A 14,201-nucleotide genomic window follows, 5' to 3' on the forward strand; every position below is an offset into this window, starting at 1 on the left:
ATGAACCTAATCATACCAAGCGAAACCGACGGCTTAATGTACCCTCTGAAACACGGAAGCGATGAAATGTAGCTACTAGCGGTAACCCATCCATCTCTTGACAACTGCAAGCATTTCTTAACTTTCTAGTAATCTACAAAGCCTCGGAACTGCGTGCCACAACTAGGACTTTTAGCGGAAATATGTACTATAGTGTCTAGTGTAGTGTGTGCATAGATTAGTAAAGGTTACTCACTCCTAACAAGAAAATGTACTCAGTTTTGAGAATTGAAATAGTTGCGTAAAAAAGTTTTGCCACGTCTCCGTGCTAAAATGTCCCTAAAATATTTGAAATAATTATTTATTTATTACGTAAATTACGCAGTATTAGTTATTTATTCGTAAATTCTCTAAAATGTTTTAAAAAATTCTCTAAAAATGTTTTAATTTGTCAAGAATTCAAAAAAAGAACTTACTAAAATAAGCCGTTTGTGGCTTCATTCAATTTCAAGGCGGCGAAGTATCTTTACTAATCTATGAGTGTGTGTGTAGTTATTCAATAGTAACAATATGACGTGCGATGGTTAACGAGATTATTTTTTACGGGAAGTGTGTTGGATACAAAAAGTGTTTGCGCAATCTTGATCCCGATACTATTTATAGGGTTCCGCGAACAACCAGGAAATCTAGGCAGTACAGGATACCAGATTACCGTAATACAGTTTCTTAGTACTAAGTATTTTAACACTAACGGACATAGGCAGGTTAATTTGTATTTTAATTTGCTTTTCTCTCCTATTTCGATCGTTGATAAATCGTATATTTTCTTTTTGTGACTACTTCCTGGAATTCCGATATGGCGCCACATAATTCTGAATCACGCTACTGAAGTTTTCTCAACATCTTATTTATATAATAAGCGAAATTAGACTCGGAGCGAGGACCCCTAGGCATGATCCTCAGAATGCACTAGCGCTTTTATTAGTCAGAAATAGGTGTAGCGGTAGAGCCATCGCAATCGGCCCACAAATAATTCTACCACCTTCAAACATGCATCCCATTTTCACATTCAATCTTGTTTACAACATTCCCGCAAAGAGGGAATAGTACTAGACCAAAACTAAAACTCATACAACTACTAAATGACTTTGATAAATAAAATAGAAAGATACTTCACCGCCTTGAAATTGAATATAGCCACAAATTGATGATTTTATAATTTATTGTTTGGACAAATAAAAAATATTGTTAGAGAAAATTTACGTATAAATAACTAATACGACGTAATTTATGTAATTAATAAATATTACAAATATTATAGGGCCATTCTAAAACGGAGACGTGGAACACTATTTACGCAACAATTTCAATTCTCAAAACTGGTTACAATTTTCTCTTACGAGTGATTAATCTATGTTAATTTTACTCTTCTAAGCTACATTATTAAAACGGAACCCACACCCGTTCGAAGGTTCTCGCCACAAACATTCCGTTACACACGATTATTATTAATTAATCGGTCGCACGCTCTCGATTTCGTTTTATCATTTTTGCGAGTTAAAGCCACACGCAAATGCAATCGAAATATTTATGAACGAGAAAAACTGACGATTACCGTGTACCACTTTTCTTTTAGCGTGATTTGACAGTTATTTATTAGGTTACAATAGAAATTTCACAAATGCTTACTTGTGCAGGGTAGAGTCATAATTCAAGGTAAAACCATATTTTTTTGTACTTTCAAAAAATATTTTTGATGCTCATCAATCTGCCTTATAATATATGAACGCTCAAGCAAAATTTAATGCTTCTATTTACTTATTTAGGTTATAGGTTGCCTGTTTATAATAGTTAGTTTCATTGTAAAGCGAAAATGTTCTTATAGGAAAAAAAACATTTAAGTTTTTTAGATTATTTGGAATAACAAACTCCTAATGACTTGCTTGCGGCAGTGTCACAACTAAAAGAAAGATTAAACGAGATGGCTTACCTTGGAGACCGGCTCCTCACTCCATCCCCCACAATTGGCCATGCCTTCCAGCAACGTCAGCTCACTGTGGACAATTAAAACATTATAAATGAAGTTATACGATATAAGAAATCGGCAAATCCCAAACAAAATCTTAATCTTATTTGAAAACAGCTATTAATCAGTATTAATTGCAGTCAATCTTATTATTGATTTCAATTTGATTTCAAGCTCCACCATCACATCTTTTACTGCCAAATAATAGCAGCGTTAAGTGTGTTTGTTCTACATAGTTGAATGGGTTGGATACCTTTATCTCCTTAGATATAAGCGTTCGAACTTAGCACTCAAGAGTAGCACCACACCCGTGGTCAATTCTGCCCGAATATTTCCCAAAAATAATATTGCCCAAAGAAAAGCCCAATAATTTAAAAGCGTCGATTATAACTCTGACATCTGTTTTATTGTTTACGGTACAGCGATGTCGACAAGAGCAGTTTATAGCTCGAGAGTAATTGATAAGTTTATTGCATGTCCGTTTAATTCTATTGCAAATTTTATAGCACCATGGTATACAAACTCGCGTTAGTGAGTAAATCATTTTACGATATACCTAACTCTATCTAACCTTTAACATCTTTATGCTTTATGCTTTTTGCAGACTGTGTCCACCTGCGTGATCAAGCGGTGATATTTTGGAAGAAACTATAAAATATTTTATAATACTTCTCTGGTTTCAAGGTTCGATCACACACATCACATCACATTTGAAGGTGGTAGAACCCTTTGTGGTTCGACTACGGCAGTACCAGCGCCACCCCTATTTCTGCCTATTAACAGTAGTGTGAAGCGCTGCTGTGTTCTGGTTTGAAGGGTGTGGTAAGGGAGACATACTTTTCCGACGCGTTCCAGCTTAATCTTCAGGGGTGGCGGCGCATCTGTGATCGACCTCAGGTAGGAATATGTAATATTACTTGGTTTTGATTACATATATCCATGAGCGCCTGTAACCTACCATTAGGTGAGCTGCATGCTCGTCTGCTGCTCCTATATTATATATTAAAAAAATACACTTGAAATGTAAAAAACCAACAAACAAGAAATAAACTTGTCATAACCCTTGAAATACTAAAACATGAACCATTGATACAATCGGTATACGGCAAGCAATAAAACGTATTGATGTCATCGCAAATCCATTTCGTGGAAGCACACTGGGCAAGCATTGTTCAGAAATGCAAGGCGCATAAAAATTGTTTATAGCCTTTGGTATAAGGTCTGGGCCTGCAAAAGTAGGTTGAAGTATTCAAAGGAAAAGCAAAGAATGAACGATATTTCGTTTATACTCGTAAAATAGAAGTAGCAATAGAAAATGTGGTCCATTTCATGGTAAGGGTGGTGGTGTGATAAGGAATACTTTAGCCTTTTCAATAATAGCCTTATTCAAATTTTGTGAATAACACTGTTATAAGGTACATTTGAAAGTGAAACCACGAATATCTTTATTTTTATTAGCAATAGATGCGAAAATTACAATGACAAAAAATACATGAAAGGAGTGGCATAATTTTAAGCAAGTTAGTTTTAATTTTACGATGGAATTATGGTTCGAAGGTTACAGGGAACCATTAGGCTCAGAGCTCAGGCTAAGGGCTGGTTCGTGCCAATTAGGAGGCTATGGTCAATGGAGCTCAACGCATCGAGTCCGCCTCATTAGGCGTAACGCGCTACGTACCGTTACCGTCAGATCGCCGTGACCTCACGCAACGCACGACCCCCAGATTTATTGAAGTGTCCCCTTTGAGATTTACTTGTGGAATGCGAATATGTTACTGTTTATATGGTAAGTAAGGAGTACCTCCTTAAGTAAGGAGGTATATATGGAGGTAGCCGTTATGAGTTCATGTGAGATTATAATTATAGTTGCTATTGATATGTGTGTTTACGATAGATAAGTATAGTTATATAATATGATATAATTGAAGGAAGCCATTAAATTACCTTAACAACTGACAATTGTCAGCCATTTATTTATTTATTGTTTAATATTAAGAAGAACGGTTAAGCACCAAGCTAGGCATTCCAGCTTAGTCCTCAGGAGTAGCGGCGCATCTGTTGATTACAGATATCCATGGGTGACAGTAGCCACTAATCATCAGGTGGACTACATGCCCGTCTGCTACTCCCATATTATAAAAAACATATATTTTTTTGATTTTAATCAATCCCAAATAAGACCATCCAGACCGTCCAGGTATAGGTACTTGAGGTCGGGCTTATGTACCTACAATGCTTCCTTTTTTGGTGGCATATCTGCATAGTCCTAAATAAGTCCAAGTGAAATATCGAAGCTTACAAAGCTCTCCCGTTCGATATTACCTACCTTAAGCTTGTTCTAATATTTTTTTTTTCATTCAACAAGTTTCGTTGTTTTCTCGTGCAATAAACAACATTCGTTTAGAAGCTTCTAGAAGCTCTAACACTTACTCACTCACTCAATATTTCTTACGGTCGTTAAGATTGTAATTCTCTCTATAAATATTGCACCGACAGCCCCGATTGATTTGTGGCGACGATATGAAGGCGTTGAAGTGAATTAAACATCACCGCAGCTTTGTTTTTGTTGTGGTTACACGTTAACTTCACCGTGGTTTTAGTCAAAATAAACTTTGCTCCTATTCCAAGGTTTGGAATGAAAAGTATTTATTTACTACTAGCGCACGGAGGCGCTTACAATAAAATTGACAGTTACTTTTACTTTTTTATGCTAACACCGGACCATGACATCAACTGAGATTATCTGGTAAGAAACTCACAGCATTTGTCTCTTATTTTTCTTGAATGTTTGATACTTAACGTTTTTTATTCCATTTTTAAGATGCTTAAACAACGGACGTTATAGGTGTTACGGAGGTAATAGAGTTGTTACTGTTGTTGTTACATTACTGTTGATCGCTGACGACATTCTGCGACAGCAACGAAAGCCTCTTTCGGTCGCTAATAACAAGCGGCGGCAGTCGACGACGGAAGGTGACGGTCTTATACAAACTGTCACTCGTGTGTAAGTTCCCTTAGATATACAAAAATACTTCACAGTGCGTCTTTATCGATTCATTCTATATCCAACATCATCAACCTGTCCCACTGCTGGGCACGGGTCTCCTCTCATAATGAGAAGGATTAGGTCATAGTCCACCGCGCTGGCCAAGTACGTATTTAGACTTCACATACCTTTGAGATATTTTATTTATAAATCTCTCAGGTATGCAGGTTTCTCTCACGATGTTTTCCTTCAATGTTTTAGCAAGTGATAATTAATTTCTAATACGCAAATAACTTTGAAAAATCAGAGGTGCGTGCCTGGGATTTGAACCTCGGCCCCCTCTTTCGAGAGGCCATGTTTCTTAACCACTAGGCTATCGCTGCTCTATCCTTACTTACCAACAAACCACTTGCTAAATAAAGGTTTGTTTATCCACAACATCGGGTGTCCGATATTAATGTCGTCGATCTAGGTTCCTCAAAATGGCGATTAAACCACTTGCTAACACGAACTAAAGATTGGTTTATCCACATCGTATTGAGTGTCCGACATTAGTGTCGGCGATCTAGGCCGCTTTTTGCCGTCTCGAGCCCGTCACGATAGATCGTGACTGGATGTTACGATGCTCTGATTCTGACACGACTGTTTTGAAAACTGGAATTTGGGTACCTTTTTATGTAGTTAAAGATGTGCCAGTGATGATGTACAAATTTAGTCGGTACACGGTACTTCATTTTTTTCGAAGGCCCAGTCAGAGATCGAACCGCAATTGAATGCAGAACCACTTTTTAAAGTTTTCGAATAAAAAAAATCGAAAATGCTTAAACTGGAAACCAAACGCGGAACTCCGATGCACGAAGGGATATAACTAACAAAGCTCAAGAAAGAAAATCCTTCATGAGAATTCTGATCGCCCACTACAATCACGAACGAAAGAAAAGATTTCTCTCCAAGTCTTAAAATCTAGCCCCTCATAAAATACAGCCTAACAGCACAAGTAATGGAGTTACGGGACCGGGCAGCCGCGACGAATGCCCACAGTTACTGCAATCCACTGGTTCACTATAACGTAATATTTCAAAATAGTGCCAGTGATGTCAGCTTATCTGGATTGCCGTTTTTTGTAGGTCTGTAGCTTTTTCATAATGACTTTTGATAAGTTTTGTTTGGCTTCGCCCGCGCCGCCCCTGATGTCCGGTTGTCTTATGTGTTAATCTAGGTCATAATTTCTGTGTGCTAAATTTCATTCAAATGCGTTAAGTGGTTTTTGCGTGAAAAAGTAACAAAAATTCATCTCTCTACTTTTTAACGAATTAAACGTGTTTCTGTTTTCATAACATTAATAATTGAAATTTGAATATGATCGAACCACAGACAAAACCGATGGTACTGCCGCCACACCTATTTCTGCCTCATAACAGCAGTGTCAAACGCTGCTGCATTGTAGTTAGACGCGTGTGGTAAAAGAGAGGCACGAGGCACTCCTTAATCCTAAGGGGCAGTAGCGCATCTGTGGCCAAACATCAAGTTACATCAATCGTGGCGAAGGACACTTTCCATCAAGTGTGGACGCGTGCACGTTTGCTATTTAAAAAAAGGCCTACGTGTTTAATTCACTTCGTAGTTATAACTATCATGTCGAGAATTTAAGTCATTTGGTAAACTGCCAATCTTGCATAGATATTGCACGGGAATTTATTTGTTAAACTGCCAATCTTGCACAGATATTGCACGGGAATTTATTTCCGCAATAACAAGTCAAAAGTATACCTCGGATGATTCACATGATGGCAGGAATAAAATTTAATAGGGGAATTTGTGTAGGCTTTCTAGGAAATGATCGTATCGTGATCCTCGGAGGCAACGGCTACTGATCGTATATGACGAGCGCACGACTTCGTTTAGGGTGGTGGTACAATGGGTATAGTTTATATCTTTTTTAATTTTAAAATTTTTTAATTGTATGACTATATACCTACTCATATGAATTAATAATAACAAAAGGAACCTTATATTTTTTTACTATTATTTTGCGTTTGATTATGTGGAGTACTATTATTTTTACTTCGTAATTAACTATTTACAGACAAGTACTAATCGTAAGCTATGGATTTAAGATTGTTTAGTAGTAAACCGTCTATATCTAAGACAATTTTTTTTCTCAAATCCATTTTGGCAGTATTTAGTCAGTAGTTATGTTAAAAGAAAAAATATTTTATTTTAATAAAACCACTGTGCACAGGAAGATTAACACATAAATGTTTACTGTTGTTTCAATACTTTTATTTCGCAAAACAACTTTATATTAAAGTAGCTACATAATGACACAATGATGGTAATGACTTCCTCTATTCATAAGTAAGTGTTACATTCTTCATAGATCACTAGATGTTCTTATATGAAATAGAAAGTATTACAATTGACATCTTCAATTTCTACTGATTCGAATAGAGAATTGTTTGTTTAACAGCGTAACGCCTATTTGTACCATCTGTTAAGTAGTAATTCAAAGATGTTTTTACGAGTTAGTTGTATTTGTCAAGTAGTTATGTAAATATAAGTGCTTAAATATACGTGGTCCAGAGTCGCTTAATGAACTATGGAGAACGAGAGATTACCTACTTTGTATTTTGCTATGCGACAGAATATTCAAAAATTCAAAAATTCTTAAATATTCCTACATTTGCAGACTAGGCTTGGACTATACAAGTATACACATTGCACATATCTCAGAGAGCCTTTAACTATTGGAAATGTTTCTGGAGGAAGTTATCGGTAAAAGAAACATAGGCATCTGACTAGGGGGACCGATGTCCTAAAGAAGAAAAGGGAGGTAATTGGGCTCAAAGGGTACAGGACCAGATTAAGTGGCGATATTGACAGGGAAGCCCTTGTCTGACTGACCTTAAAATACCTTGGTCAGAGTCAAATTAACAGGAAATTTAAAAACAATAATTATATAATTATGTTAAATATTATCATGCATGATATAGATTAGACCTATGTTAATGTAAGAAAAAAGTAAAAGTAATTAATTATGCAGTAACTTCATCCGCTACGCTACCTTACAAGTGAGAATATCTTGAAAGTAAATGATGGATAAGGTATGTTGTTGATGTCTCGGTGTCAACAGAACAAGTGTAAACTTAAATGATTGATGTCTCTGTTTTAAATTTCAATAATCATTAATTTCCAGTCTAATTTATAACTTTCATTTCGTTTTTCACTTTCTAAAAATTAGATAAGATTATTTTATTAGGATTACTAACTATTTGGAACACCTTGAGGTATATTAATATATTTGATTCTTTCCAAAATTTTTATTGTAGTATTTTCGTGTATTTTTTTTTCAATAAGTAGTTAATCGTGTATTTTTTTCGATCTCCGTCTAAGGAAACAGATATTTTAAACTAATTATTCAATGTTAGTTTTTATCAAAATCAGTCCCATAATTACTTTGAAACTACATATGGGTGCAAATATTTTCAATCTTTTCAAAAGTAAATATTGTACAATTATACATAGTGCTACATATTATAATTAATTATTTATGATGGATGGATTGTTTAGTTTGTGGTTTTACGGGAATATATGTTTGCCCAGCGACAAAATATCCTTTATAAATTAATAATAATAAATACTTTGAGTCCTTTCATATTCAAAAATCTTTGAAAAAGGACCCTGTATAAATTCTTCAGATGTTCTCAGTACGTTCCTACCCTTATAAGGGCGGCGCGATGGAGACAGTAATTTAGTGTGCCTATAGTCCCGTTTTGGCCGTTAGCATGAAGTATAAATCTGATTACTAAACAATTTCCATTGGCATTCAACTTTTGTATTGAATTCCATATAATTCTGTATCATCACATTTATTTACAATCCTTCTGGGCATTTTGGATTGATAGCCTAGTGGTTTAAAGACGGCCTCTAGATCCAGCGGGTCGAGATTCTAATCCATGGCACTTTTGAGTTTTCGAAGTTATCTGCGTATAAAAAACTAATTATCACTTCCTCAAATGGTGAAGGAAACCATCGCAAGAAAACTTGTACGATTGAGAGTTCGAAAAGAAATTTCAAGGCCAGTCTACCTCCAAGGCCAGTCTTGTGCAGCGTGGTGGACTATATCCTACACTCCTCACTCTGAAAGGAGCATCGTGCCCAGCAGTGGGACAGTAATGGCTTGACGACGATACTGATAGATAAACAAATCGTCCCTATACAAAGTCCTTGAAAGATATTAAATACAGCTTCCGTTTTCCGATATTCATAACTTTATAGATACTGCCTCGCATGATAGGTATACACTATTATGTAAAATGCGAAAGAAAGTGATGTCAGATTAGGTAACGTTTTAATCGATTATGAGTAGGTACTCGATTCGATCTACTCGATACTTTTCGATGGTACTTCTGGTTTTGATGCGAACTAAACTGGAAAGTTAAACGTAACACTTAACTAAATAATGTATGCACTGCTTATATCATTAAGTATATAACAGACAATTAAACAGAAAAAAGTAAAAGCAAAATAGGAACAAACTTCAAATTACGTTATCAAAATGACGTTATTTTATTCATAATCAATTGGTAGTCTACTACTGTCCCACTGCTGGGCACTGGTCTCCTCCTATCAAAGTCAAAAAGGTTTAGGTCATACGTGATGAATGTAAAAAGGCGGATTTCACACATATCACACCTTTAAGATTTTTCTTCTAAAGATTCTAAAGAACTCATGCATTGTAGGTCTCATCTTCATCACGATATTTTCTTTCAGCGTTAAAGAATGTAACAATTGAATTCTAACTGGAAAAAGAAGTAATGCAGCTCACGTCATTATTACAATTTAGACGAATGCAACGACATCTCATAGATAAAAATCCGTAGACCTGTTTTAGCTTGTCAAAAAATCAGACATACCCTATACACACACTTGAACAACATAACATAACATAAAGATGTTAAATATATTAGTGCAGCTTTAAAGTATGTGCTAATGCCAATGTTAATGTTAGAAGAAAACCCGCAAGCAAAGCCTAGTTTTACACCGGTCTTGGGCACCAATTCTCGGTCTCGATATCAAATAGCCACTAATATTGCTTTCTACAATGGTCTATGTTTACAATTCTAAATACATAATTAAGCCAAGTCAGATACAAAAGTTAATAATCTAAATAATGATTTTCCTGCGAAATTGTCGGATAGGAAAGGCAATTTTCCGCGGTGAGCCCGATAATATCTCTAACCACGATATCATTGAATTTGAGATGAAAGTATGCCATTGTTTAAGTGAAAAGGGATTAGCGGATTGATTTAGTTTCAATGTTAAATTGGTTGTTTGGAAATTGTCACATTAACAATTGCATTAACAATACGTGTATTATGTTATTTTTAAATATGGAAAAATAATTTGGCAAAAGGTTTCTAGCTAAGTTTGTTATTCGACTGAAGGGCGTTATCTTTTGACGTGTCGTTCGATTCATTAACATTGTGGGAGTGATGTGGACTATATTTTTAAGACTTTTAATTACGATGATTAATCATTTTGAGAAATTTTGAATTTAAAATTAATTTATCTCCGATTCAATACAGCAATACTATCACACGGACTTAGTGAATACTTAATCTCATAGTTCGATTATTGATCGCCCTTACTTTAATATATAGAAACCTATGCATTTTTGAATACACAATATAACTTTTATTTTCTTCTTTACGATTAAAATCATTAGTTACCTACTAATGTTAATGGCAAAGAAATATCTTTTTATAAATATTGTTTGTCGCTCACCCCTTATATTTTGCACCAAATTCTTTTCCGCTGACGGTTTACTAGGTCTGATGGTTGATGACATACCACGGCTAGATTCGATCGGTATCTTAATGCGTTTATTACAGTGATGATCTTTGTACACCATATTACATGTATATGATCCTTGTATGTTACTGTCATTAACATTATGATGATAGAATGGGGTCTATTCTTTGTAATTATGTTTTGACGGATTGCTTTATGTCCAAATTACAATTTATCGATATAATTCTGGTGTTAATTATTATTATTTGTAAAATCTATCTTACAAAAAATATTAAATTCATTACATAGTCCTGTTATACATTATATTTTATACTTATTAGTATTATAATAATATTACATACATGACTACCTGGGTGGCGTACTATATAAGCCTGACACTTCGGCGGTTAAGGGTTCGATCCCGGTTCAGGTAAATATCTAAATTATGAATTGAGATCACTGATCTTATGTGTTTATGAACTCATGAAACTCGTGAAATATGACTACAGGAATAACCTGTTAGTAAACATCATTTTTAGGGTTCTGCACCTAAGGGTAAAAACGTAATCCTATAACCTCTGTCGCAGGGTTCTATCACTGGAATCAGAATAGATAGACACCTGCAATGTTCACAGAATATGTATAATCGTGGCCGCTATAACAAGAAATACTAAAAATAAAAACAAATGAAAAGTTGATGGTACGGAACCCTCCGTGTTCCAGTTCCACTCTCACTTGGCCAATTATTTATAAAAAAAATGATATTAGCATTATTATTACATTTTATCGAAACATCTAACAGCTTGAATCAAGATCGAGTTAGACTCAATCCAGTTATTTTTAATGATACTGAATTATTCAAGCCTCCGTTGCCTAGGCTAGCATAATCGGTAATTATTCTCACTTAATTGGAATAAAAGTAAAAGCGAAATAAATTGAGCGTTTACTTGAGTCTAGTTTTAGACTTTTCCATAATTCTCTACTTATTTTTGCGAACAGACGAAGATGACGTTTAAGTTTAAGTAAAGTTTAATTTGTTTTTAGTTTATTTTGATAAACATGCCTCACACAGGTAAATTATTTTCAATAAAATATGGTAGCAATGAGATGAGATCATGCACATGTTTACCCGAGGATGGCTATAAATGGGTTGTTATCCCCGAGGACTAAGTTAGAACGCCTCGGAAAACTAGACATACTTTCTCTTATCACACTCATCAAACCGGAAGCGTGTAACACTGCTGTTATAGAACAAAAAACATATGCGCGGCGGAGGTGCCACCGGAGTAGAACCATATGGATTCTACCAAGAAACCATGGTTTAAGTATATAAATTGGCTCCCAAACATGTCTGGTACTAATACAAAGTCATTGCTAATCTCTGCTATGTATTCCGCGTAGTAAGCTGCGATTAAGTTGGCATACATTATTCAGCGCGGGTCACGGCTCCACACTTAGGGAATATCGTACGAATTGCACGCACGAGTATACTAATGCATAATATTGAATTTACTTAGCACACTTACATTTGAGGACTTGTGACGTATCGGTCTGTCAAAGGTTCCGGGTTCCCTGGCCCTTGGATGTTCCGTTTTGATGGATAAAGTAAGTAACCGATTTTTATTTAATTCTCCAAAAATATAATCTGTGTCATAAAGAGCAACATAGGATAATTTTTACCTTCTTATTTCGAGGGGGAAACCTTCAAAAGGTACCCGACGACGTGGGAGCAACGGTTATGTGGGATTTTTACCAAACTAAAACCCCCCCGGTGGCCGTCCTCAACGCTTGTTGTCTACCCTGGGCGATGTAGTGTTTACGACGGTATGCGACCACACATACCGCCGTCCTTCCTGAGGTCGCTTACTGGACGGTTAGAGCCCCCACTCTTGTCTCCCGCAACCCCTAAAAGCCCCCTTCTAGTCGCTTCTTACGACAAGCAGGGGATATCGTAGTCCCAGAACCCGGGGCAAGGATAATTTTTACCTAGGATAATTTTTGGAGACCCTGGAGCGCCCTACAAAAACCAAGTTATACCTACTTACACCTACGCCCGAGTCGAACCACAAAGGCTTCTACCACCTTCAGATCTGTTATTCTGTAATCAATTCAGAATAAGATCAAAGTCTTACCTGTTTCAGTCACAGATTCGTTACTACTTAAATTAAGCATTTCCTGTAAGTGCTTTACCATAGTTTTTTTTTTTTTTTTTTTTTTTTTATAATGTAAGAGTAGCAGACGAGCATGCAGTCCACCTGATGGTAGGTGGCTACTGCCGCCCATGGACATCTGTAATCAACCCCAGATAAGATAAGATATTCCTACCTGAAGTCGGCCACAGATGCGCCGCTACCCCTGAGGACTAAGCTGGAACGCCTCGGAAAAGTCTGTCTCCCTTACCACACCCTTCAAACCGGAACACAGCAGCTCCTAACACAGCTGTTATTAGGTAGAAATAGGTGTGGCGGTGGTGCCGCCGGAGTCGAACCACAAAGGGTTCTACCACCTTCAAATAGTTTGCTTTCCTCTGATTTACTACACTTTTCTAACCTAAAAAAACAGCATTAACACTGTTGTTATAAGAAATAGGTACAATCCAACCATAAAAAAGTTCATTCATTTTAAAACGGGACGTGCAAACCTACGCTAGCCTTAAATAAACGAGTAATAACATAAAATACCTCGACAATCATATGTAAATGTATTCGATGCAATATACTTATAATGTGCATCCTATATTACACCGTTTGTGAGAAATTCGTAGGTGGTTTCGTGTGAACTGCGAAGCATTGTTTATAGTGACCTCGATAGGGATGTGCTAAAGTGCTACCTGATATCGATATAATTTGAACTAATTATGCAACATAATCTTATCTTGTAAGCCTGGGATGACATTGGGATTCCCTGTTGTAAGCTATCTACTAAGGTAAGGTATCACTATTGAACATGGATAAAGACAGGTTCAAAGTCATCAACCAATTATTGTCCCATCGCAGTGCGGTGTCACGGGTCTGCCTCTCAGAATAAGAATCTTCCCCGTTTAAGCAATTAATTATTAATTTTTAATACGTACATAATTTTGAAAAATCGGAGGTCCGTGCCCTCGATCTAGAGGCCGAGTTTCTTAACCACGAGATCCAACTTAATCACCTAAGTCTATTTAAAGTCAACTAATCAAACACAGACAAGAAATATGAATTCCTAATTTAGATATGTCTCTGAACGTCTGGTCGGGGTTGATATGCGTTCCGCGTAGCAGGCAAATGAATAAATCAACGAAATAAAATATATTATTGTGATTGAACTCAGGCAGTATTAACGAAAATATTTTTAATTGATGACATTGATGTTTTATAAAAAAATAATTTGTATATTTATTGAAATCTTTAAAATTAAATATACCTTTATTTATTTATC

The 14,201-nt window shown here is 36.0% G+C and overlaps 1 protein-coding gene across 3 annotated transcripts in view; it reads right to left on the minus strand.

Moving 5' to 3' along the window:
- The window catches only part of mwh (multiple wing hairs), a 159,186-nt gene that overhangs the window by 18,351 nt on the left and 126,634 nt on the right, over window positions 1-14,201 (minus strand). For all 3 annotated transcript variants that reach the window (XM_073076176.1, XM_073076177.1, XM_073076178.1), the window contains one exon: window positions 1,970-2,033. In XM_073076176.1, the coding sequence (XP_072932277.1) occupies window positions 1,970-2,033 (64 nt within the window). The remainder of the gene's footprint in view (window positions 1-1,969; window positions 2,034-14,201) is intronic.

Source organism: Epargyreus clarus, unplaced genomic scaffold (assembly GCF_041222505.1).
Source record: "Epargyreus clarus isolate Ecla_fem2 unplaced genomic scaffold, WU_Ecla_fem_2.2 ptg000008l, whole genome shotgun sequence".
NCBI lineage: Eukaryota > Metazoa > Arthropoda > Insecta > Lepidoptera > Hesperiidae > Epargyreus > Epargyreus clarus.